This window comes from Eleutherodactylus coqui, chromosome 3, assembly GCF_035609145.1.
Source record: "Eleutherodactylus coqui strain aEleCoq1 chromosome 3, aEleCoq1.hap1, whole genome shotgun sequence".
NCBI classification, from domain to species: domain Eukaryota; kingdom Metazoa; phylum Chordata; class Amphibia; order Anura; family Eleutherodactylidae; genus Eleutherodactylus; species Eleutherodactylus coqui.
The window spans coordinates 193,066,409-193,093,601 of NC_089839.1; the positions used below are offsets into that span (position 1 = coordinate 193,066,409).

Consider the following 27,193-nt stretch of genomic DNA (forward strand, 5'->3'; position numbering starts at 1 on the left):
ACATGCGCACAAAATACGCTAGGAGATGAGTGAAACACTGTGTAATTGAGAGAAAGAGAAAGAACACATCTGGAACTAATTAGTCAATTCAGTCGGTCTGTATTTTCTTGCCATGCGCAAATGCACAGTAAAATACGCCAACACAGGCGAAAAAAGCATTGTTCCTTCTGCCAAAAACGCAAGGCTCATGCATGCGCAAATACACATGCGTTCGTGTGAATTCAGCGTAAGGGCAGCGTAAAGTACGCTATCAACGAGGTTGATTTGGGGGCATATCGGCGCATTTTAATGTAATTTTTGCGCACGCAGGGCATGTTATTAGCGTGAAGCAGAAGAACACATCCTGATTTAAATGGCAATTTCACCCAATGAGGCCCAGATGAGTTATTTTTTTCACAGAATTGCGAAAAGTAAGTAGAGCATACTACGTTTTTATGCACACACAAAAAAAAAGTGCGCAAACTCATTGAAATCAATGGGTTCCACTCTCTGAGTATTACGCGTACAATTTTTGCACATGCAAATACGCCCATGTGAAGCCGCCATAACTTTGAAGACCAAAACCAGAGACCAGCGCTTTCAAAGAGCAGCTCGGACTGTTCAGTGGAAGATCACCTGCACGTATTTACGTGTTTTGGGGAACCAATAAGCATAAGGGTGCAGTCACACGGATGAGTGCGATACCGGTCGGAAAAGCTTGGACCGATATACGCTACGATGTGAGCTAACGTTTGTGCACCCGTTCAAACAGCATGAGCCCCGGCGCATATACGCCGAGGCTGCCATGCCGTTGAGCCCTCCCCCTCATCGGCTCGCCACCTCTCTCCTCCCCATTGACTGATTTCAGTAGGAAGGGGGAGACTAAGCGCTGCCCGTTCCCATATCCTCCTATTGCTGGCTGCAGACAAGAGGCGGGAGCTTAGCTCCGCCCCCTCATTGATATCAGCTGGAGGGGAGGAGAGAAGAGGGAGTTTTTCAGTCACGCTGCTAACCTCCCGTCTCCGACCGACCTCCATGGACAGTGGAGTTTGCATGTCCTCATCCATGATACAGACAGGAATAGGGCTTACCATTTTTTTACACACCCATACTGAGAGCTGTGTTTGCATGTAGATCTGTTATGTCTCTCTGCTTCCCAAAGACTGTTTGGACACCTGTAGTCCTTGTCTGTATCATATGCAGATCCCCTCTTCCCTTCTCCTGACAGGTGCGGCCTCCAAATGTCTTATGGCGGATCCCTGACACAGTTCCCTATGTCAGCACGGTGGCTGACCGTCTATCCCCCTGGTATGAGGACACTGTTAGACTTGCTGTGGAGTTTCAACTGTGTGCATGTGAGCTCTGGGTGGAGTCCGTGTTGTATACGCTACCTGTTGTAGTCTGGTGTTAGCAGTCCTGTTCAGTGCTCATTCTGTCTCTGTTTGTGGTATGAACAGGTTCTATGTGTAGTGGCTGCAAGAAAGGTTGTGTTGCAGCTTGCTGTGTGATTTATGTCCTTTTGTCTGTCCTGTACAGTTTATAATGTGTATTGTGTCCTGTTGCAGCTTGCGGTGTGAACTGTGTCCAATACCGCTGGACTCCTGGTTAGTTTAGGGACTAGCGGTACAGCCAGGAGCCGTGATATGGCCTGCTAGCTTCCATATTTTGATCAAAATGTCAACTAATACCTGGACCTGGAATCCTTCTCCCTTGACCTCTCCATCTTAGTTCCACAAGAGGGGAGGAAACGTTCCGGGCTCTCACACAGACGTCAGTGTGCACCCGGGATAAGCGCCAAGAAGAGGAGGAGCGGCGCTGACTACAAGGAGGAGGTGAGTATATAGATTGGGGCGATATTACTACTGGGGGCCACCGTGGGGTTAATGTTTCTACTGAGGGCCACCGTGGGGTTAATGTTTCTACTGGGGGCCACCGTGGAGTTAATGTTACTACTGGGGGCCACTGTGGGGTTAATGTTACTACTGGGGGCCACTATTACTACTGAGGCCACTGTGGGGAACATTATTACTACTAAGGCTACTGTGGGGAACACTATTACTACTGAGGCCACTTTGGGGAACACTATTACTACTGAGGCCACTGTGGGGAACACTATTACTACTGAGGCCACTGTGGGGAACACTATTACTACTAAGGCTACTGTGGGGAACACTATTACTACTGAGGTTACTGTGGGGGTCACTATTACTACTGGGGCTGATATAGGGAACATTGTTACTTCTGAGGCCGCTGTGGGGGACACTATTGCCAGTGGGGCTGCTGTGGGGGACACTATTGACTGGAAATCAAGCGCATACCCGCAGCTGATTTCATACTATGCGGCGCTGCCCTCACCTGCTCCGAAGACTTCCTGCCGTCCGCGTCCCCTGGCTTCTGCTACCCGGCGGCTTAGTCAGGTGCGGCTCCACTGGTCAGGTGAAGCCACTACAGGCCACTAGGACCTAGACGCCATTGAGCACTGACAGCAGGAAGCCTTCGGAGGAGCGCCGCATAGTATGAAATCAGCTATGGGTATGCAACTGATTTGCAGTCAAAATCTGCACCAATGGTACTCCAGTAGGAAAAAAAACACAGAGCATTCCTCTCTATCTATTTTGAAGCAGCACTGTCCTTTTTATAATGACGGAGGTAAAAATAACCAGTGATAAGCCCCGCCCCCTGACGTGTTGGCACTTTGCTTTAAATAAGTGTTTTTTGGGTTTCAGTTTGGGCACTGAAAATGTTTGCATTATCCCTATTCAACCTAATGAAATAAAGTCTGTGTCATGACTCACAAATTGCAACAATCGCAATTCTCCAGGTTTGGAGTTCTTGTGATTGTGTGGTCGTGGTTACATCAGCTTGAGTTGTGACCACAATTACTTATATTAGGATGCGATATATCAAGGCTTTGTTGGGATCTTTGGCCACGTAATGTGCATTATGGCTTGTGTGCTTATCGTCAACGATATGTCACCATGGAGCCCGATATGTCAAATATGTTACTTGGGTATCTTTTGTGACCAGGATGTCCAAGCATACTTTCCCTCCTAATCTGATACAGGGTATGGAGAGACATCACTGCATGCTGAAAAATCTGGTTGCCGAAGCATCTGTCCAACACCTAGCAAGTATTGTGTACAGGTTTTATTCTAAGGGCCCTTTTACATGGGATAACTTGTTAGGGGCAGATGTCCAAAAGGTCGTCCCAGCGAAAATCGTACCTCTGCTTATACACAGGAACGATCATCGCTCAGTGAATGGAGGTGGAGTGGGCCGGGGATCATTCTAGCCCACCCACGCCGCCTCCATTCACAGTAAACTGGCAGTCATTCATAGATGAATGACTGCCTGTTTACATGGGCCGATAAGTTGTTCAATTTTCTGCATGCAGAAACTAAACAAGAAGGGAATGAATTCCTGTTCATCGTTCAGTCGGGACAAGCATTTACACTGAACGATATCATTCAGATTCCCGCTGGACGCAGAAATCTGAACAATTTATTGGCCCATTGAAAAAGGCCCTAATTAGTGGGACCCATACATGACACTTGATGCCCAGTATGCAGTTGTGTCTCTCCACACCCAATATCAGATAAGGTTTGAGATTTAAGAGGTCATACATGCTTTTTTTCTTACCACAGCTTGTGCTAAACCAGTGCATGTTGCTGCGTTTCCGCAAAATTTGCTGCACTAAAAAGAGATTTGACCACACCATGTTAATAAAGCTTAAACTGACTGTCGCTAAGGGATATTTGGTGTGTTTGATTTGGAGACCCTCCCTTCTCATAGAAGACAAAGATCATGACTACTGCCAACTGGGAAGTCCACATAAAGGTCAACAACGAGGGAATCAAAGTGGTTAATAATTTTGTATTCCCTGAGGTCCCTCGTCGATCACAGTGGCAGCTCAACAGGTGAGATAAAGCTTAATTCAGTACTGGTGCGTACAGCCATGGTGAGCATGGACCCAATATGGAAGTGCAAGGATGTCTCAGTCACCATCAAACAAAGGTTAATCACAGACATCGTCTTCCCGATTGCAACCTATGGATGTGAGATGTGGACAAGGAGCATAGCAGACAAAAGAAGAATTGATGCTTTTAGGGGATGTTGTTGGAGAAAACTTTTACGACTCCCCTGGACAGCTAGGGTCACAATCAAAGCTGTCCTGGACCGTATGAACCCAGAGGTGTCCCCGGAAGCCAAGATCATGAGACAGAGACTAACTTACTTTGGACACGTGATGAGGGCGAATTCACTGGAAAAAGAGATGCTAATTGGAATGGTCAATAGTAAAAGGAAATCAAGTATACAGAAGACACGTTGGCTGGATACCATCAAGAAGGACACGGGAATGGGCATCAAGCAATTGAAATCAGTGTTAGAGAAGCATGGAGAGGACTGGCCTACAGATTATCTAAGAGTCAGACACGACTGAACGGGTAGAATTGGATTTGGAGAGCTTGTATAACGGTTGCAAGACATTGAACAACAGGACATGTGATTTGCATGTAAGTGCAATGCAGTTTTAACACATTGCCATGAGGATCCAATAAAAAAACACAGGAAGTGCACAGTAATGAAAAGCTTGCATGAAAAACATGCAAATCGTGCATGAAAATCACACGGAAAGCGGTCAGGCTTTTACTGAGCAAATCGCACTCACCTGTGTGAATGTTGTCTCAGCCTATTATCCTACAATATTGAACCAGGGGAAGGCAAAAACTCCAATGAGGTAGAAGTCAATTTTCCTCATTTCAGGAAAAGACATTTCTTCCTGACTCCAATCTGGGAATCAAAATAAACCCCAGATCACTAACCCTTCTGAAGTAATCAGCTCTTACAGTAAAGAACCCCTTTCTATGTCAGTGTAGAAACTTTCTTTCCTCTAGGCATAGAGTGCACCCCCAGTTTCTCCAGGAAGTACTCAAGGCTGTGCTTCCATAGCCATAATACATTGGAAACTAAAAACTACCTCGTAAATACTGGAAATCAGCTGTGTAAAATAGCAGATGTGGTAACACCTCCATAGAATTAAGGTACCAAACATCTTCAGCAACTGCCAGATGAACAATCGTCCGACAGCTGTTTTCCCTGCACTCCCATACACACAAATATTCAGCTAGGCTAAACGTTCGTGAGTTTAAGCCTTTCCAATCCACTGTCTGACATCTGAAGACATTCTGATTGAAGGCTGTACAGTTCCCACGTCGGAAGACATATGGCAGGGTATTCTTACTGTATATTACTGGCCGCTCTGTTGTCGGAGGGCCTCTCCGGCATGTCCCATACTGCAGTACTTGCTCTAGCCAGCAGATGGCACCATTGTATAATGGCAGAAAGAGAAAGCCTCCTAGGAAACCCTGAATCCAAAATTGGATTGCAAAGGGTTAAACTACAGACATTTCTGGTGCTGGTTTATATCCTGTGGAACAAAAAGATTGGGTACTGAAATTCAACGTCCTCTATCCTTTTAGCCAACATCATCTGTGGGGGAAAATTGAGCTGTCCCCCTACAAATAAAGTCTAATGCGTATGGGGCCCTTTTTTACAGTGGTTTCTTTTTCCTACGTCTATTCCATACAGTGGGATACAGAGCCAATACATAATAGTGTGAATGAGGAGCTATTGTTAGTTAAAGGTGTTGTACCGAGTTCTAAAGTTATCCCATATCCATAGGATGTGGGTTCGATCGCTTGAAGAACTGGAACCCAACCTATAGGGGATAACTTTAGATCTTGGTACAACCTCTTAAATTCAACTATCTGTGTAGTCATGTTATAGTGTATTCCAGCCACAGAAGCCCCCTTAATAAAAGCCTCTATTGCTGTCCCCTATAGTTCTGAGTGTGCTACTACATTCATAGCAGGTGAAAAGTTGACTGTAGCAGTTGATATTGGTAGGGTTTTTTTTTTCCAGAAGTTAAATGTAAATCAATGGCTGATTGTCAAGGAAATCTATATATATGAAGGTGAAAGCCCTGACTCACTGACTGATTCGCCACTAATTTTCTAACTTTCTGATGTCGTACAAAATGAAATTTGGCAGGAGCATTCTTTAGGTCCTAAGTAGGAAAAGTTAAGTGGTCACAACTCAAAAGTTCACTGCTAAGTGCAAAAGTATGGGCGCCCCTGTGTAATGTACCAAATCTAATTCTCTAACTTCCGGATGTCGTACAAACATGAAATTTGGGATGATCATTCTTTAGGTCCTAAATAGGAAAAGTAAAGGGGTCACAACTCGAAAATTCAATGCTAAGTGCAAATGTATTAGCACCTCTGTGTTATGTACCAAATCTAATTCTCTGCCTTCCAGATGTCGCACAAAGATGAATTTTGGCAGGAGCAATCTTTAGATCCTAAATAAGAAAAGTAAAGGGGTCACAACTCCAAAAATTCACAGCTAAGTGCAAAAGTATTAGCACCCCTGTATAATGTACCAAATCTAATTCTCTAACTTCCCGATGTAGTACAAGCATGAAATTTGACAGAAGCATTCTTTAGGTCCTAAATAGGAAAAGTAAAGCAGTCACTACTTGATTATTCAATGCTAAATGCAAAAGTATTGGCACCCCTATCTAATGTAACTTCCCAGTGTCCTACAAACATGAAATTTGGCATGACCAATGTTTAGGTCTTAAATAGGAAAAGTAAAGGTGTCACAACTTGACTATTCAATGCTAAGTGCAAAAGTATTGGTACCTCTATGTAATGTAGAAATTCTAATTCTCTAGCTTCTCGATATCGTACAAACATGAAATTTGGGATGATCATTTATTAGGTCCTAAATAGGAAACGTAACGGTGTCATAACTCGATTATTCAATGCTAAGTGCAAAAGTATTGGTGTCCATGAGTAATGTATGAAATCTAAGTCTAACTCTCCAATGTCGTACAAACATGAAATTTGGGATGATCATTCTTTAGATCCTAAATAGGAAAAGTAAAGTGGTCACAACTCGAAAATTCAATGCTAAGTGCAAATATATTAGCACCCCTGTGTAATGTACCAAATCTAATTCTCTACCTTCCCGATGTTGTGCAAAGATGAATTTTGGCAGGAGCAATCTTTAGGTCCTAAATAGGAAAAGCAAAGGGGGCACAACTCTAAAAATTCACAGCTAAGTGCAAAAGTATTAGCACCCCTGTATAATGTACCAAATCTAATTCTCTAACTTCCCGATTTAGTACAAGCATGAAATTTGGCAGAAACATTCTTCAGGTCCTAAATAGGAAAGGTAAAGCAGTCACTACTTGATTATTCAATGCTAAATGCAAAAGTATTGGTACCCCTGTGTAATGTAACTTCCCAGTGTCCTGCAAACATGAAATTTGGCACGGCCATTGTTTAGGTCTTAAATAGGAACAGTAAAAGTGTTACAACTTGATTATTCAATGCTAAGTGCAAAAGTATTGGCGCCCCTATGTAATGTACCTAATCTAATTCTCTAACTTCCTGGTGTCATACAAACATGAAATTTGCATGACCATTCTTTAGGTCCTAAATAGGAAAATCAAAGGGGGTCACAACTCGATTATTCAATGCTAATTGCAAAAGTAAGTGCACCCCATATGTAATGTAACTTCTCTTTGTCCTACAAGTGCTAAATTTGTTTCGAGCATTTTTTAGGCCCTAAATGAGGAGAGTGGGAGAGGTGGCACATTATGCAGTAGGACATCGGTACATGCAGCCTGAGGAGAATCTAACGCTCCTCTATGTGTATACATATTTTATTCCTCGGTTACTCTAAAGTAACCTTGACTTCATAAAATTTTCCTTGCAAACAACATGTAAACACCTGTATAAAATTAACTCAGGCAAGGCTGGGTATATCAGCTAGTCATCTATCTATCTATCTGATATCTATTTCATAATTATCTACCTTCAATCTATATTATACACTCATTGACAAAAAAAATAATGCACCCAAATAGAAATGTCGGATTGTTGCAGAACTCGGCCTTCTGTAATGTCTCAGGCTGATATGTAACTGATTGCAGTTGTGGGCTGATTAGACACTGGGTCTTGCCACCAGAGACTATAAAAGTCCTTCTCCCATTGCTCTCAGAGGATACTTTTGTGTGGCATACCTCTTATTGACAGATCATTAACCTCTAGATGCCTCTACAAAGCACTTGAAGACATTTTGCCCAGCTAACGGACTTAAGAGGCCCTTCTGTGTTACAGGCAACCTCCAAATTTGAGGAATCTTATAATCAGGAGTGCATTGCCCTCTGACACACAAAAAGGAACTTATCCCTGTAATGTATGAAGCTGTAAGACCTGCTCACATGGACTGATCGCGGACAGGATACAAATTCCCAACTCACAGTAGGACTATAAGATCTTTGGGAAATTCATATGTTCCACGTCCGATGTTGTGTACCTTATCTGGTGCAGCAAATGTCCTGTTGGGGACCTTTATGTTGGGTAAACAGGACAAAAACTGAAAGCCAGGATGAGATTGCACTGCCACACGATTAAAGAGGGAAAGACCGAATCACCTGTGGCAAAACATTTTTCTAGTCACAGACACAACATACAACATATGAAAGTTATTATTCTTAAAGGCAATTTTAAGTCCCAACGTCACAGAAGAATTTGGGAACATAAGTTTATAACACCTTTGATACTCTCAGAAATGGAATGAATCTCGTAGGGGGATTTTTACATCAGTAGAGATTATGCAATAGGAGAAACCCAAAGCAGAGGTAACACCTTGGTCTAGTGGTGACCCCCTAACATCAATTTACAAACCATAAAACCTTCACATCCCTTGTTACTGGACTAATTATTTACTATTATGCTCATCCTTTTCTGGTATTTATCTAAGTGCTAATTAATCACACCATGTGTGTGCCTTCTTATCCTGTTCTGGAATTCATTTCAAGTGCAAATTAAGCACATCATGTTTGTGCCCTCCCTTGTGATCATGTGTATGTGTTTTTATATAAATATGTCTTGAGATCTGTTCCATTATGCCTGAGGTAGAACACTGAGTAGGTTTGAAAGCTCGCTATAACATCATTTATTTTTGTTAGCCATTAAAAGGTATCACATCTACAAGATTACTTGGTTTCTCTTAATGAGAACAATCACACTTTACTCCATCATCGTCACCTTCGTTTGCAGTGGTGTTGTGAAAGAGAAACCTGGACTGTTACAGGCTGGAACCATATAGTCTAGTGAATCCAGGTTCTATTTGGGAGCTGACAATGACCATGTTTAAGTGTGGAAGCCTCATAGTGGTGTGATGGCTTGGGGGGCAATCACATATGACAGTCGGTCACCCTAGTAGTGGGGTAGCATCCCAGCGGACCCCTAGACACAAAGCCCATGCTGAGGAGCTGGGAGGATAGAGTTAGCACTTGTCACAGTGGCTCTTACGAGACTCCACTCCGGAGGGACGCACGCAACTTCGGCCTAAGTACCGCTAGGCCTCTTCCAGGCAACGCTGGGACAGTGATTACCTGTAAATGTATGGTAGACTGTAGACTTGTCACGTGTGATGCCACTATTCCTTACACACTGGTATGATCCTTGGCGGAGAAATCAAGGAAGTCCACACACACAATTAACTTTAGTACCTCAGTCACCGGGAACGGGCAGTGAAAAACTTGTCAGTTTACAGCTTAATACACACCAGTGCAGGTAGGACAGTTGACTTGAGGTCAGGGAGGAGACACAGGTTGACACTGGTGCTACAGTCCACGTTATCTGTAAGGTACCACTCCTAGAAGAGGAACACCCCAGAGAAGGATGGAGATAGGATCACTCCACGGACACTCACTTGATTTACGTGACACTGCACGGTGGACTTCTCTCTCTCCACTCAGCTCTCACTTTCAGATAAAGGTTCCTAGGATAGGGACATCAGGATACCTCTCCTCTTCCTCCATCACTTTACCACATGAGGGTAGCATACTATGTGACGGGACAGATATTGATATTTTCAAGACATTTCCCAGCCACTTTCAGACATTAACCTCTCATATGCTGCAGCTGTGCAATACACATAACAAGAGACTAGGCATTTTGCACAGTGCATCTACACAAAAGACATGACATGTATGACAATTATGGAGGGGGCAGAAATAGATTTTTCGCGGCACTGCAGTGGTACGAGGGACAATCACAACTCAGTGATATCTTCAGGACATCCTGCAGCCACATGTATTGCCTCTCATTGCAGGGCTTCCAAAATGCATAATGCTCGGCCCCACACAGAAGGGGGTCACAGGAATGCCTTCACAACATTGTCAGACTTCCATGGAGGTCCCGGTCGCCAAATTTATTGCAGATTGAGCTTTTATGGGAACAGCTGGGATGCCGGCTCCGGTAGCCTACGAGTGTGCAGGATCTAGAGCACACATGTCAAGCACAAGGCCCGCGGGCCGAATCCGGCCCGCCATCTCATTTTATGTGGACAGCCAGCTGTGCAGCAATCTAAAGGCTCCTGCACACTGGCGAGAGAGATATTGGGCCATGATTCACGGCCCAATATCGCTCTTGCACTTCTGAAATCCCTGGATGCGAGGTGATTTCACAGGGAAACAGCCTTGCATCACAGCAGGGCTGAAGGAATCTCTTGCCGAAGCTGTCACAGCCACGGCAGGAGATAGCGTTTTTCTCTCATTATTTTCTATGGGGCCAGCGCTGCTGTTGCCGGCCCCATTGAATATGTCGCAGCAAGAGATAGCGGCGTTCTGCAATGTTTTCAATGGGACCTGCAGCAGTAGCGCCGGCCCCATCGCAGTCAATAGAAGATCACTGAAGGAATCCCTGCTGCAGCCGTCACAATGGGAGACCCTATTACTACTGGGGCCACTATGGTGATCACTATTACTACTGGGGCCACTCTGGGACAACTATGACTTCTGGGGTCATTATGAGGGTTATTATTACTACTAGGGCTATCTATCTAATATCTATCTATCTAATATCTATCTATCTCATATCTATCCATCCATCCATCTATCTCATATCTATCTATCTATCTCATATCTATCTATCTCATATCTATCTATCTCATATTTATCTATCTCGTTTCTATCAATCTATCTATCTATTTCATTTCTAATATCTCACATCTATCTATCTATTTCATAATTATCTAATTTATCTTTACATAATAAATTTTACTAGAGATAATATCTACCAATATGTAATTGTCTGTCATTTAGTCAGCTGTCTATACAAATTTATCTATCTATCTATCTATCTATCTATCTATCTATCTATCTATCTATCTATCTATCTATCTATCTATCTCATATCTATCTATCAATCTCATTTCTAATATCTCACATCTATCTATCTATCTATCTATCTATCTATCTATCTATGTCATATCTATTTCATAATTAAGCTATCTTTACATAATCAATTTACTAGAGATAATATCTAGCAATATGTAATTATCTGTCATCTAGTCAGCTGTCTGTACAAATCTATCTATCTATCTATCTATCTATCTATCTATCTATCTATCTATCTATCTATCTATCTATCTATCTATCTATCTATCCATCCATCCATCCATCCATCCTATATGTCACCTTACATATAATGATTACCTTCTGGGTATTGGTTTCTGGATAATTAGCGTGTATTTTCTATATATAACAGGTACACATATCATCTACATGGATGGAAATAGCAATTTAGGGAATATGACATCAGAGTACCTGCTACATATGTGCTTCCCCGGCCCCCATGGATTTCCCTGACCAGACAGACAAAGGATGCAGTTGTACAGATCAGCAGGGATGACAGAGACAGTCGCCCTGCAATCAGACGTGGGCAATCTGTGTACCCAGCACACACTGTGCCTGCTGCTGTGCCTTCACCTTGCATATCTATTATAGCAGAGCCTGAGCTGCCTGATCTGCACATGACTCGCAGGCAGCAGCTGTCTCCATGGCTGGTCATGAGCTGCAGAGAAGCAACGCATCCCTTCTCCCCACTGACATCAGCCCTGGCTCGGTGGCTAAGCTGGCATCCCTGGGCATCATTGCATGTGTCAGCTTGCTGGGGAATCTCCTGTTTGCATTCATCACCCTGAGAGACAAGAGCCTGCATAGGACTCCCTATTACCTGATGCTGGATCTGTGCATTGGAGATTTTATCCGTTGTCTGCTTTGTTTCCCTCTGGTGCTGAAATCCATCAGCAGCGGATCCCAATGGACCTACAGCAAGAGGAGCTGCAGGATCGTGGCCTTTGGAGCAGTTCTGCTTTGCTTCCATGCTGTCTTTATGCTGCTATCCATCAGTTTGACCAGGTACATGGCCATAGCTCACCATAGGTTTTACTGCAAGAGGATGACAGGTTGGGCTTGCATTCTAATCATTGCTATGGCATGGATCCTGTCCATGGCTATGGCCCTGCCACCTGTCTTTGAGGTGGGAACCTACAAGTTTATTAAGGAGGAAGATCAATGCACTTTTGAGCATCGTTATGTGAAAGCTAATGACAGTCTGGGCTTTCTTCTCATGCTGGCTTTCATTGTGGGGGCCACACATTTCATCTATATGAAGCTGCTCTTCTTTATATATGACCATAGGAAGATGAAGCCTGCTCAGTTGACTCCAGCCATCAGCCAGAATTGGAGCTTTCATGGACCTGGGGCTGCTGGGCAAGCAGCTGCTAACTGGATAGCAGGATTTGGAAGAGGCCCAACGCCACCCACGTTGGTGGGCATGAGACAGACCACTCAGACTCAGATCAGGAGGCTTCTAATGCTGGAGGAATTCAAGCTGGAGAAGAGGCTCAGCAAGATGTTCTATGTCATCACCTTCCTGTTTCTTCTCTTCTGGACCCCTTACCTAGTAGCTTGCTATCTTAGGGTCTTTATGAAGTCTGCAGCCTTTCCTCAGGGGTATCTGACTGTGGCCGTGTGGTTAACATTTGCTCAGGCTGGAGTAAACCCCATTGTCTGCTTCATGCTGAACAAAGAAATCAGGTTGTCTTTGAGATCTTCTATACCTTGTAGGAACACACAAACACAAAGGGAACCCTATATTGATACATAACATCTCAGCCTAGGTTTGACCATAGGGCGATTATATTTCACTATGCCAGGGATGGTTTGTGGTAAATAATACCACCTACTACTCCAACATGTTCCATTTATGATTACTTGGATGGCATGATATCGCCTGGGTGTAGTGTTGGGGGCTGGTAGCATTGATACCAGACAGTAATTCATTCAGACAAGCTGGCTGTTGCAGTGCAGCAGGGGACTGGGTTGTCAATCATTGCTTTCCTGGAGCCGCTCTCATGATGAGGATGATGGGGGTTAGAGGATGCAGTCTAGATACAGGGTATCAGAATGCAGACTGGATACATTGTGGGTAACCATAGAAACGGGATACATTTACTGCACTCATCATCATATGTTAATAGCTTTGACATCCTGTTGGGGTTTAAGTAAAGAAATAAGGTACAAGTTGTGGGTTTCTTCATTCGCAGTCATGGTTGGTGGGGGGTCTAATTTTGTATTTTAATAGAGGACAAAAACAGGCAGTATTCTTTTATAGTCCTCTTTGTAAGAAGCCAGCACTCTTTATGGCTAAACAGTGTTATGTAAAATCTTCATCTATTTCATACACTATTTTATTAATTTGTACAGTTGCATCACAACAATCTGATTGTTGGAGCTACATAAAAGTGTTTTGGCGTACTGGTAAAAAGAGCATCTGTCTATCTAAAAAATATGTACAAGGGCAGTACTCCAAACGTTCAATGAAAGAGATGGATCTTCAGTCGTGCATTTTCCCTTTATTTATATATGTATGTCATTTCTAATAATCTTTATAATATATCTTTTGTACCTCTTGAACTGTTTTCATCAGTTCTTTTATCAGTTGGTTTTTATGTGTAACATACCGTAGAAAAAGCTCTATCCAGCTTTGCAACATATCATCTCTAAGTTTGCTACTGTATTCACTTTTATCAGTTTTTGTGTAGCCCATATAAATGGATCTATCTATCTATCTATCTATCTATCTATCTATCTATCTATCTATCTATCTATCTATCTATCTATCTATCTATCTATCTCATATCTATCTATCTATCTATCTATCTATCTATCTATCTATCTATCTAATGTCTATCTATCTCATATCTATCTATCTATCTATCTATCTATCTACCTTATCTCATATCTATCTATCTATCTATCTATCTATCTATCTATCTATCTATCTATCTATCTATCTATCTATCTATCTATCTATCTATCTATCTATGTATCTATCTCATATCTATCTATCTACCTTATCTCGTATCTATCTATCAATCTATCTAATGTCTATCTATCTATCATCTATCTATCTATCTATCTATCTATCTATCTATCTATCTATCTATCTATCTATCTATCTATCTATCTATCTATCTATCTATCTACCGTATCTCATATCTATCTATCTATCTATCTATCTATCTATCTATCTATCTATCTATCTATCTATCTATCTATTTATCACATATCTATTTATCTAATATCTATCTATCTGTCTCACATATATCTATACATAATCAAGTAATGTATCTCAAATTTATCTAGTTATGTATATATGTCTCACATCTATCTGTCTGTCTATCGATCTTTGTAACATACAGCGGGTCTGGAAAGTCTTCAGACCCTTTCACTTTTTTACATGTTGTTATGTTGTGGCCTTGTGCAGATTTTTAAAAAATCACGTTTTTCCCCACCAATCTGCTCTCCGTACCACATAATGACAAAGTGAGAACAGAATGTTAATAATCTCTGTACATTTTTAAAAAATGAAAAACTACTATTTTGCATTGACATACATATTCACAGCCTGTACTCAGTACTTCATTGAGGCCTCTTTGGCAGTGATTCCAGCCTTCAGAGTTCTTGGGTATGATTTCACAAGGTTTGCACACCTGGATTTGTGGATTTTCTGCCATTCTTCTCTGCAGATCCTCTCACGCTCTGTCAGGTTGGATGGGGACCGTCTGTTGCAGGCCATTTTCAGGTCTCTCCTGAGATGTTAGACTGGGTTCAGGTCAGGGCTCTGGCTGGGTCACCCAAGGACATTCACAGAGTTGTCCCTAAGCACCTCCTGAGTCGTCTTGGCTATGTGCTTAGGGTTATTATCATGTAAGCTGAACTTTCAGGTTTTTATTAAGATTATCTCTGTACTTTGCTCCATTCAGCGTTCCATCAACCCTGGCCGGTCTCCCTGTCCCCCAGCATGATGCTGCTACTACCAGGCTTTTAGGGTTCCACTTTAGGGAGGGTATTGGGCTGGTGATAAGCAGCGTCTGGTTTCCTCCAGACATAATGCTTAGACTTGAGGCCAAAAAGTTCAATGTTTATTTCATCAGACCAGAGAATCTTGTTTCTCGCAGCCTCAGAGCCCTTTAACCCGTTCCAATCCACTGTCTGACGTCTTCCTACATTCCGATTGAAGCTTGTACAATGTCAGAAGACATCCGACAGGGTATTCTTACTGTCTATTGCCAGCCACTCCGCTGTCGGAGCCTCTCTGGCGCACACACACTGGCTTTAGCCAGCAGATGGCACCGTTGTATAACAGCAAAAAGAGAAAGCCTTTTAGGAAACCCTGAATCTAAAATTGGATTGAAAAGGGTTAAGTGCATTTTGGTAACTCCAGGCGGCTTTTATGTTTCTCTTACTGAGAAAAGGCTTCTTTCTGCCATAAAGCCCAGATTGGTGGAATGCTGCAGTGATGGTTGACCTTCTGGAAATTTCTTCCGTCTGCACACAGGGTCTTTGGAGCTCAGCCAAAATGACTATTGAGTTCTTGGTCATATCTTTTGCCATGGCCTTTCTCCCTGATTACTTATTTGGTTGTTTCAAACTTCTTACACTGGGCTCTTGAGAACTTTCAGTGCAGCAGAAATGTTTTTCTAGTCTTCTCTAGATCTGTGCCTCCACACAATTCTGTCTCTGAGCTCTACAGGCAGTTCTGGCCTCCTCAGGGCTTGGTTTTAGCTCTGATATGCTTTGTGAGCTGTAAGACCTTATATAGACAGGGCTGTGTACTTTAAAATTATAACCAATCAACTGAATTTTCCACAGATGACTCCAATCAAGGTGTTGAAACATCTCAAAGATGATCATGTGAAATGAGAGGCCTCCAGAGCTAAATCTCAAGTGTCCTATCAAAGGGACTGAATACTTATAGCAAAGCAAAATGGCCGTTTTTAATTTTTAAAAAGTTTACATTCCGTTTTTTCTTAGTTATTATGGAGTACTGAGTGCAGAATGATGGGGGAAAAATACGTGACTTTTTTTTAAATTTGCCGCAACAACATCATAAAATGTAAAAAAAAAAAGTGAAAGGGTCTGGAGACTTTTTTGGACCCACTGTATCTCCTGTACATTTCTACTGTTTTCACTTTTATCAGTTTGTTGTGTAGCTTAGATAAAAATCTGCCTATCTATCTATCTATCTATCTATCTATCTTTGTAATATATTCTCTGCATCTCTTCTACTGCTTTGACCTTTTATTAGATTTTCTTTTATGCAGTGTAGGATCAAAATAACTTTTTGCTGCCTGGAAACCATCAGCAAGATGCTAGTAATGGATCTGTCATTCTTGTTTTGTAACGCTACTACATTGAGGTGGATGTATCACTAGGACACACTTACTAATACCAGAGTACACATGTATGTAATTAAAGTGGGGTGTATACAGTCTATTTCTCAACAAGTCTGCTGAGTATATGGCACACACTGCAGAACTACGCTAGCTTGTACCACACTTAGTTCACCACTACATTTCTGAACGAAAGATGTTAGAAAACAGTTTTTGGAAATCATTTGCACTTCAAATTTTTTTAAAATTTTGATCAATGTTTGAAAAATTGATTTCGGGCTCCTATACATGGCATTGAGATAGCTGAATGCTTGAACTTGGCTGTCTCCTATGATCCTATTAAAATGAATGGAGCAGAGGCATGCATGCACAGCCTCCATTGCTTACACTTTGGGAGGCACCGGGGCTGAAATCTTTGGATCAGTGGGGGTACAAGCAGTCAGACCTTCACCGATCGGCAAGTTATCTGCTATCAAGTAGATAGGAGATAACGTGTGGTGATAGAAATACCCCTTTAAACAGATGCCCTGTCTCTCTGCCATTCTTTAGACATCTATTTCAAATATAATCACTGGTATTGGCCACGGCAAGCAGTCAGATTACAGTGTCAGAAAAGGACAGCTGTGATCTGAATGTTTGTCAGGGGCAACTCTGCCACTAGTTTTCTGCGCTAACATTTATGAATCTCCCTCTAGATGTGCGAATAGGAGTAATAAGATAGGCATGGGGGTCATAACAGAAGTAGTAAAATAAGAGTTATCAAGATTTTCATTGATTGATTTAATTGTGCCACAACTTTTGCTGCCTGCTTAACGTTTACAGCTTGTACACTGCAGACTTTATATAATATTTTGTAAGGTATACTGTATATGAACTCTGTATAGTCTACAAATTATATTCTCACATAGCTATATCAAGAAAAGGGCTTACATTTACCACCTGGTGGCTGGATTTAGTACTGCAGCTTTTATTTTTCATGATTTGGGAAAGATTTCTATTGTTTTTATTACTAGATCACTCATAATAAATTGAAAGGGTTGTACCAGAATTACAAGTTATTCCATAGCAAAGGATAGGAGATAATTTGCTGATCGCTGGGGGCCCCGTTTCCCCTTTCTCTTCAGTGCAAGCTTACTGCTCCCCTTGCAGGAGGGGGGGTGGGGGGAATGAATGGAGCAATGGTCACGCAAGCGCACTTGCGGTGACAGACAAGTGATACTCATTCCGCGCTCTGTTCAGTGAGACGTCACTGTGATTGTGAGGAAAATCCTCGCAGTGATGAAAAAAGGGGGACACGGGACCTCAGCGGAGAGACCCCCACCGATCAGCAAGTTATACCCTGTCCTTATAATTCTGGTAAAATCTCTTTAAAGTGGTTTTCTGAGATTAAGAAAAAAAATCTCTAGAGGGCAAATAATCGTGTAAAACAAAGTTTAAAAAAAACATACTCTCCTTCTAAATGTCCCTTCAATCAAGTGCTGAAGGTTTGGTCACCTCTGGGTTAGTCTCAGAAGCTCCTGCAGCAGTCATGTGCATACATCATGTATGTGACTACAGCAGCCAATCACTGGTCTAACCAGTCATGTATCATTCCTGCTCACATGGCTGCTGAGGCCAGTGATTGGCTGCAGTGGCCACATGAACAATGACGCGTATGTGACCACTGGAGGAACTGCTTGGACCAGACCAATGGAGACTGAACCGGCAGCAATGGAGTGGTGGGACATTTAGAAGGTAAGCTTGTTTTTTTTCTTTGTTTTACACCATTTTCTGACATCTAAAAAGTTTTTTAATCTCAGTGAATTCCTTTAAACAGAACCTGTTGCTAGGTACATGCTGACTCAACCGTGGGCAGCATGAAGCCTGGACAGGTGCCCACATTATAGGGATTCAGATTGTATTTTGTAACCCTGAGGCATTTCACAGAAAACATATTTTAAAAAGGAGTCCAGAATAGGGTGAAGAGTCAGGGGGGTGGGTTTTGCCAAGTTCTCACTTGGATCGGTTAGATTGACAGTTCTCTCTTTATGCACAAACAGGGAGAGTCCTGTCAATCTAGCTGATCAGGGTTGGGAGAAGCTGGCAAAGCCCCATCACTCTGTCCATTCTCCCTGTTCCTGGGGGCTCTCTAACATATATTTCCTCTGCAATACCACAGTGTTTCAGAATATAATAAAAATCCGTATAATTTGGATGCCTGTGGGACCTATGCTCCAGTCAGCATGAAACTAGCGAAAGATTTCTTTAAGCTGCCAGGATGAATGTACTATAGAGCCAGCCGTGGCAGCTGGAAAGAGGGCCCAAGCTTAGGGTGGCATCATCCCATATCCATATGGGTAATGGTAGACTGGATTGAGATCATCCTAGTGCAGGAATCCCAACATTTTGGCAGAACCAGCTTGTAAATGTATTAGGGCACATTCACACTAGCACTTGTACTCCTGCTTGACTTCTGGTGTTTGGCTGTCATTGGAATTGAACAACAAAAATCTGGTACATCCTGGTCCTGAAAAGCAATGGATGGATCACATTGACTATAATGGGGTCTGTCCGGGTATTGGCATTCCAATCGGCATTTTCCAAGATTAAATAGCCGCAGCATGCTCTGCTACTTCATCTAGGATCTTATGCCAGATCTGTACAGGAAGCTCAAGAAGATGTGAACATGCCCTTAGATGCTTGGTCATTTCCTCTGCAATGGATGCTTCAAAAACCTGTGTTGGAATCCCCTCTTCAGACAGATTGCATTAATTGCAAACAAGGAGCTGAGGAATTGGCCCAAAGGTCATGAAAAGGGAATGGAGGAGGAAACAAACACTGGACCCTACTATCCTGAGTAGCAAAACCGTCCACCTTAGTGGGATACAGTTTTGATATTTGTATGAGGTCCAATATCTTCAATGTATATTGACTACTGTACTCTTGGTGATAGGAACCAGTACCAAAATGTGTTCCTATACAGACTCATAGCCTTCAGGTACACCACTGGGCTACCTCTTGGCATTCGTCATTCTAAATACCTAATACAGTGTATCTGTAGCAATGCAATACACTTGGCCATTTTGATGTGTGATCTTTCATGGATTTAGAGTACACTATCCTACCAAAGGTAATTGGACAGCTGAGCAAGAATCACAAGTAGTATTTATATCCATATGTTAATACTTAGTGGGTATCCTTTGGCCCTAATGACATCAGATACTCTCCGTGGCATACTTTCTACTAACGCCTGATACACTTCAGCTGGTATTTCCCCCCATTCATTCGTCTAGTAGGTTCTCTCAAATAAGACTGACACTGTTCATATTTCCTGACCTAACATTCAGTTTGTCCCAAAGATGTTCAGTGTGGTTCAGGTCGAGACCCTGTGCAACCAGTCCAATCGTGGAACATCCATATCCACCAAACATGTAATACGCCGTAGTATTTGTGACAAGGCGCATTGTCTTGTTGGAAGTATGGTTGACCATTCCCAGAGTATTGCCACATTGTCGGCAGCACATTATTGTCTAGAATGTCAGGGTTCACCTCCGTGTTCATGGTTCTTGTCACTACAACCAACGGACCGAGACCATGCCACGTAAAACATCCCCAGACCATAACGGAACCTCCACCGTACTTACCTGTTGGCACATCACACTCAGACAGGCGGTGTTCCCCAGCATCCTCCACACCAGGTACATCCATCTGATGTGAAGATGGAGTAGTGGGATTCATCACTCCATAGAACGTTCTTCCATTGCTCAACTGTCCAATGCCGACGCTCCTTGCACCATTGTAGACGGGATGATGCATTGTGCTTTGTGATAGATGACTTGTGGGCAGCAGCATAACCTGTATAGTTAATAACATGCAGTTCCCATCACAACCTATGGTGACCCCTCCAAGGGTCTGCATCTTAGGTAGCATGGTTTAGGACATGTGACATCCTAATAGGACACAATCCTACTGATAGGGGGTTCAAATACTTTTAGGAAGATAGTGTGTGGTGGGATTTCTTTCCTAATGACATTTAGTCATATTTATCCAATTAATAAGTGTAAATACCTGTAAATACTAATGCAGCTCATTTCAGAGGAGATTTGTGTATTTTCTTCACTTCTATGCATTGTTATACTGAATTCACGCCTCATTCCCTTTTATACAACGGCTTTTTAAAGAGGACTCTTTTGTATAATACAAAATGACAATAAAGTTTTAAAGTTGGAAACAATTTTTGCAATGTGAAAACAACTCTTGTTACATTTATTTGTGATGTGCTCACTTCATATCTACTCGTTTTTAATAAAGATATTAAATAGAATTATCCAAGTGATTGCTTTGTATGAATTCAGTAGCATCAAAGAGAAGCTGGGGTCACATCTTGGGTTTTGGGATCTGTTTGCTGAAATACGTAGGGCTTCTGCACATGGGCGTGATTAAGTCCCGTTAGGCGACCATGATAATCCCAGCCACATAAGGGTGCCCACCCACTAGCGTTTTTTTACTGCGAAATTCGCAGCGTTTTTTTTTTCTGCAGGGGTCTTTGGGCTATGGGACATGCAAAGCTAAAATCGCGATCGCGCAAAATCGCGGTAAATCGCGATTTTGCGCGATCGCGATTTTTACATTACAAGTCCCATAGACCCCCTGCAGAAAAAAAAAACCTGCGAATTTCGCAGTGAAAAAAAACGCCAGTGGATGGGCGCCCTTACAGAACAAAACTAAACCATTGATTTCAATGGTTTCATAGTCATTAGCGGTATTCTCGCCCATTAATAGTATGGGTAAGAAAAGATAGGACTTACCCTATCTTTGCCGCATGTAGTTAATGCTACATGCAGGAAACACAGGGCTGGACCGATCTTCCCGTTGTTTTTTTCAAACTCACACACTATGGCACGGAGTTTGAATGGCTCGATGAAGAAAAAAAACCTGATTCATCCGTCAACTATGCTCTCTAGCAGCGAGAGTAGTCGCGTATACGCCCATGTGTTTTTCCCCTTAAAGGGTTTGTCCAGTTATTTTTTGCAAATTAAGGCCTCATGTCCACGGGAAAATTCGGGCCTGCACGGATTCTCCATGCAGAATTCTTCAGCGGGTCCCTCTTTTCCTGCAGACATGAGGCCAGAATATACTTACCTCTCCGGACTTTGTGGATTTCCCCTCCGTCGTGGCTGGATCTTCTTTCTTCGGCCCGACAGATGTGCTGCGCACATGAGCCGTGCACACTTTTCTTTTAACTCCTGCTTTCCCTTGGTCCACGGCACGGACTCAGTGACAGCTGCGTTTGTGACGCGGGACCAGACAGCTTCCATAGGCTTCAATTGAAGCCATGGGAGCCATCCATGAGGGAAAACCGCACGAAATGGAGCATGCTGCGGGTGCTTTCCCACACGTGCGATCCGAGCACCGGGGAAAAATGATATCCGCAGGTATTTTATTATCTGCAGGTGTCCAATGATTCCCCATGAGCGCAGATCACGCGTGCAGGAAACCCGCGCGGATTTCTTTATTCCATTTTGCCTGTGGACATTGGGCCTTAGGCATCATGTCCACGGGGAAAATCAGGCCCACCGCGGATTCTCCATGCAGAATCCCGCAGCGGGTCCCTCCTTTCCCGCGGACATGAGGCTAAAAATAAGAATAAACTCACCTGTCCGGACGCAGCGGATCTTCCCTCCGTCGCGGCCAGATCTTCTTTCTTCGGCCTGGCGAATGTGCGCCGGGCACATAAGTCGGGCCGAAGAAAGAAGATCCAGCCGCGACGGAGGGAAGATCCGCAGCGTCCGGACAGGTAAGTTTTAATTCTGGTACGTGTGTTCCGCGGATCCGGACAGCTTCCATAGGCTTCAATAGAAGCCTGTGGGAGCCGTCCCCGCAGGAGACCCGCACTAAAATGGAGCATGTCGTGTTTTTTTTCCTGCACACGCAATCCGCGCCTCAAGGGGAAAATGACATCCGCAGGTATTTAACTACCTGCGGGTGTCCAATGCATCCCTATGGGGCACGGATCCGCGTGCGGGAAAAACGCTGCGGATTTTAAATCATCTTTTCCCCGTGGACATGAGGCCTTAGGGTACATTCACGCAGGTGTATTTTCTGTCTGTATTCAGTCCATATTATTAATGACTGAATCTGGAACTATTGAATTAAATTGGTGTAATCAGACCTGCGTTTCTTTACGTGTGTATTTTAAACATGTAGGGCAAAATCAGACAGCCATATGTGCAACTATGCTCGCCATTACGGAGCGTAGTTGCATATTAAAGGGTTTTTACATGTTTTTTCTTCAGCTATTCAATATCTGCACCGTAACGCAGGACTTTGAAAAAAACAGCGGGAAGATATCTATTAACTACGTGCAAGAAAGATAGCGCAAGTCCTGACTTTTCTCGTCCATACGATTATTGAAATCAATGGTTTCAATTATCACGATCACATCATGGGTCGAAAATCATACAACTGTGATAATCACGGGTCAAAATCACGTCCATGTGAAGAAGCCTGTAGAAAGAATGTCAGCACATCTTATTTAGGTCTGTATCACTGAACAAAATTGCCCATGAAAGTCCAAGGGATTGTAAGATAATGCTGTAAAAACAGACGTTACATGTGTATTTACTGCGCTTTTTATGCATGTTGCCAGGAGACAGTGAAAAAAAAGTTACATAAATTGAACATTCTTGCTTTTTTTTTGCGCATGTGAGAAACGTGTGAATTCAGATGGAATAGGGATGTCAAAATAAGCATATGCACCAAAAATGCACATACAAGCTGTGTGAATGAGGCAAATGCGCTAAAATAACAAATCAAACAGTACTTACCCTTCTTAACTCAGCAACTGATTTGTTATTTTAGCGCATCTGCACCTGACACTTAATTTTCAAAAAGTAACCAGAAAACCCCTTAAAAAGGACTACTTAAACCAACCTTTCGGTTCTATGACAAATTTCTGTCCAGAGACTGGAGGGGGTGTTATGTTACCTGCCATTGGTCCTCTGCACTATTGATCCCGCAGCTTCAGGCCCCGCTTTTACTCATCCAAATTGGCCACTGCATTCTTTCCGCTAGTTAATGTGCACTGTGTATTGGTAGTTCAAAGGACTTTATGCTGCTGTGTGATTGGCCAGCTCTGATCACATGTAGTGCATCGGTAGTCTAGCAGACTACCAATGCGCAGTGTGAATTAGGTAGACAGAAGATTATGGCGGCAATCATGGATGAGCGAAAACAGGACCCGGAACTGGTGGATCCATGGGACAACAGTGCAGAGGACCAACGCCAGGTAATATAACACCCCTCTTTGATCCCCGGACAGAAATTGGTACTGGAACTGAAGGGTCACTTTAAAGGAATTGTCCCACAAAAAGAAGTTAACCCCTATTCACAGAATAGGGAATAACTATCAAATCAGTGGAGGTTCCGAGAACTGGAGCCCTACCAATTAGAACAAGAATCCGAATGTTGCAGAGGTCGTGCATATGCATTATCACTCCATTCACCTCAATGCGTCAGCTGGAGATAGACGAGTTCCATTAAAATGATTTGACTGGTAGTGCGTATGCTTGACCACTGCTCCATTCATTCCAGGACCTTCAAGTCCCTCAATTTTGTGATCAGTGGAGATCCCAGTATTCATATCCCCACCGATCAGATATTTAGCACCTTTCCTGTGGTTGGGGCTTCTTTTTGTGAAAATACCCTCTTATGGATCTCTTGTAACCTGTGTTTCCACCTAAAGGTATTTTCAAAAGAGGTGATCGATGGTGACGTGACCCTGGCCCTGTTCTAGGTATAAGCCAGCCTAGGGCCAAAGCGTCATAGTGGGTACCCTATCTCTATCCCTCCTTCGGTTTGACAAGCATAGGGCATGTTTGCTTATACTTCTGGTATTATTGTATCTTGTCACCACCAGGAAGTACTGGTGGTGACAGGCTGGTGATGCCCCCTTTAGTTGATTGGCTGCACAGCTGGCTGGTGTGCAGGACCTGGCAGTGCACTAACGTTCTCCCATACCAAAGCGCTGGCAGGGGCAGGACATGCACACCATCCACAGGCAGCGTTAACAGGGAAGGACAGCGGCTAACCTGGGAGCGGGGAGGACAGCAGGTGACCTGTGAATGGTGGAGTGGTGGCGGCAGCACATGCACAGGATGCGCAGGCAAGACATGGACCTCTGCCACCGCTCCCAGAACTTCGGGAAACCTGGGAGCGGCGGCAGAGAATGCACAGCCTGCGTCGGCAGGGAGGGACAGCAGCAAGCTTGCGACCGGTGGCGGCACACCCGGCAGCAGTGGCAGGACATAGATAGTCAGAGTCCGGGAGCTAGGGGTGTGACAGGGGCGTTCCTCTATGCAAGTCCTGTCAAACTCCTAGCTTCCGGTGATGACAAGATACAATAATACCCAGACTTCCATAGGCCACCAAGCTCAGTGGGCCTGGCATCTGTTCAGTTTTGTCTGGTATTAATGCCAGTCCCAAGCTTGAACCCCGTGACCTGAAGGTTGTAGGTTCAATCTCTGCGTGGTTCAGGTAGCCGGGTCAAGGTTGACTCAGTCTTGTATCCTTCCGAGGTCGGTAAAATGAGCACCCAGCTTGCTGGGAGTAAAAGATGACTGGGGATGGCAATGGCAAACCACCCCACAAAAACACTCTGCCAGGAAAACGTCACAATGTGACATCCCCCTAGGTGTCAATCATTACTCGGTGCTTGCACTAGGGAAGTTTAACTTACCTTAGCATATCTGACTGTATATACTCTATTTTTTTGTTACCCTCGTTGGCAGACAGATAACAACTTTACCTGCCATATTAGTGTTTGTATGTTTGTTTGTCTGTGTGGCTTTACAAGGGACAACCATCTGAACAGTCACTTGAAATAGTTACTAAAGTCTACTACTGATTGTTGGTTGCACGCTTTTACACAGAGCGATTGTTGTTCTTTGCATTGGCTGAATCGCACCCTTGCTGGCGAAGTTGTTGACTAGTCATTGAAAGACTCAGGATTGCCTATTTACACCATACGATAGTTAATCGACCAGCAGCTATTTTTAGGTGAGCTGAGATGGAGCGACTAGTGAACGAATTCTCGCTTATCATCCAATTGGTGTTTGTGTTTACCCAGAACAACTGTCGCTTACATTTGCTGTATTAACTGTAGAGGTGCACTACAGAGAATGGCCTGTAGGGGGCAACAGACAGGCATTCTGGTGCCTGAGAAAAGGGAAAACGCCCATAGGTGTGGTCAGGAAGTTGTATATAAGGGTACATTCCTGCTACACCCAGAGAGATGTTGGCTGAGAGAGCCAGAGAGACAGCTCAGTGGAGCTGGGAGGGCTGCTAGCCCAAGGGTCTAGTGCAGACCAGGAAGGCAGGAGGTTGACAGGGTTGACCACCCTAACCTCAACACTCAGGTGGGGTGTTTATATGGACTTTATGTTTTACTGAAGTACGTTATATGGACTCTGTTTACGTTGTTTGTGCTGTGAATAAAGACTGGCAGGAGCCAGGTTTAAAGAAATAGGTTCTCTTTCCAGCGGAATTATGCAGCATGACACGCATCTTCTTGCATATTGCTCACACATTTGCGCACCCCCATTGACTCCTATGAGAACCTTTCGTGTGACTGAAATTCGCGCATAAGATACAGAAATGTGAACGAACCCATTGAAATCGATGGATTCTATTTTTTGCGTATTGTGTGCATAAATTTTGCGTGCGCAAATACGCCTGTGTGAAGCCAGCCTTCGTTTACAATGCAAACAGCCAGATACTGGATGGCAGCCACTTATGTGCCCATAGGAGTTATTACCCAGTTTTCCACAGATTCTGTTTGGTGTGCCCTCCACTCCATCTTTCCTATTGCTCTTCCTGTGTGTCAGACTTATGCCTTGCTCCCAGCAAAATGAAGGACATCAGTATGAAATGCTATAAAGTACCTAATGTGACTTTGTCTACTTTTGCCTGCGGCCTTTTATACCTAAAGATGCAAGATGCTCATCTTATCTTTACTGTGCTGTGTCAGTGATCACTGTAGTTCTAGCATTCTATTAGTGAGTCGGGGGATCCGAATGATAGGTAGTATAGAGCCAATCTACCTAGGAGAATGTAGCAGGCAGATAGTAACAGAATCTAAATGGTGATATGACTTATTATTTTGTATGCAAATAGGAGATGTTGCAATGACTCGACAACGCTACCTATCTTATTATTTTCTAATGCATGCAATTCTCATCTGTAAGAAATACTGCATCTTTGAAGGTAATTCTTGAGGCCTCTTAAAGGAGTTCCCCATTAATTGACAAACATGACTGTCGTTGTGCAGTCCGAGAACCCTATCCTAGAAGTAGGATGGGTTGAATGCAACTCTCGACCTTAGGCTGGGTCGGATTCTGCATTCGGGAGGCCCGCAGTGGATTCCATCTGTGAGCCCGGCCAATCACTCTGCATACCTGATTTTTCTGTTATTCGGATGATGACCACGGGGGCTCAACGGCTCAAGATGGTGGCTGATAAGTGGGCTGCACTGCATGGAAGTAGCTGCAATTGGCAGAGGAGACCTCTAGAGTGTGACAGGCAATCAGGTGAGGCAGCAGGGATGGAAAAATGTGTTTTTGCCAGAGTGGTC

The 27,193-nt window shown here is 43.4% G+C and overlaps 1 protein-coding gene across 1 annotated transcript; it reads left to right on the plus strand.

Moving 5' to 3' along the window:
* The first annotated feature begins 11,900 nt into the window (after positions 1-11,900).
* Positions 11,901-13,013, plus strand: GPR27 (G protein-coupled receptor 27). Its single transcript, XM_066594629.1, has one exon. The coding sequence runs from the start codon at positions 11,901-11,903 to the stop codon at positions 13,011-13,013; it is 1,113 nt and encodes a 370-aa protein (XP_066450726.1).
* The last annotated feature ends 14,180 nt before the right edge of the window (positions 13,014-27,193 follow it).

What these genes read in the sequence shown, in the direction of transcription:
- GPR27 (XM_066594629.1), top strand. Translation starts at nt 11,901, where the DNA reads ATGGCTGGTCATGAGCTGCAGAGAAGCAACGCATCCCTTCTCCCCACT.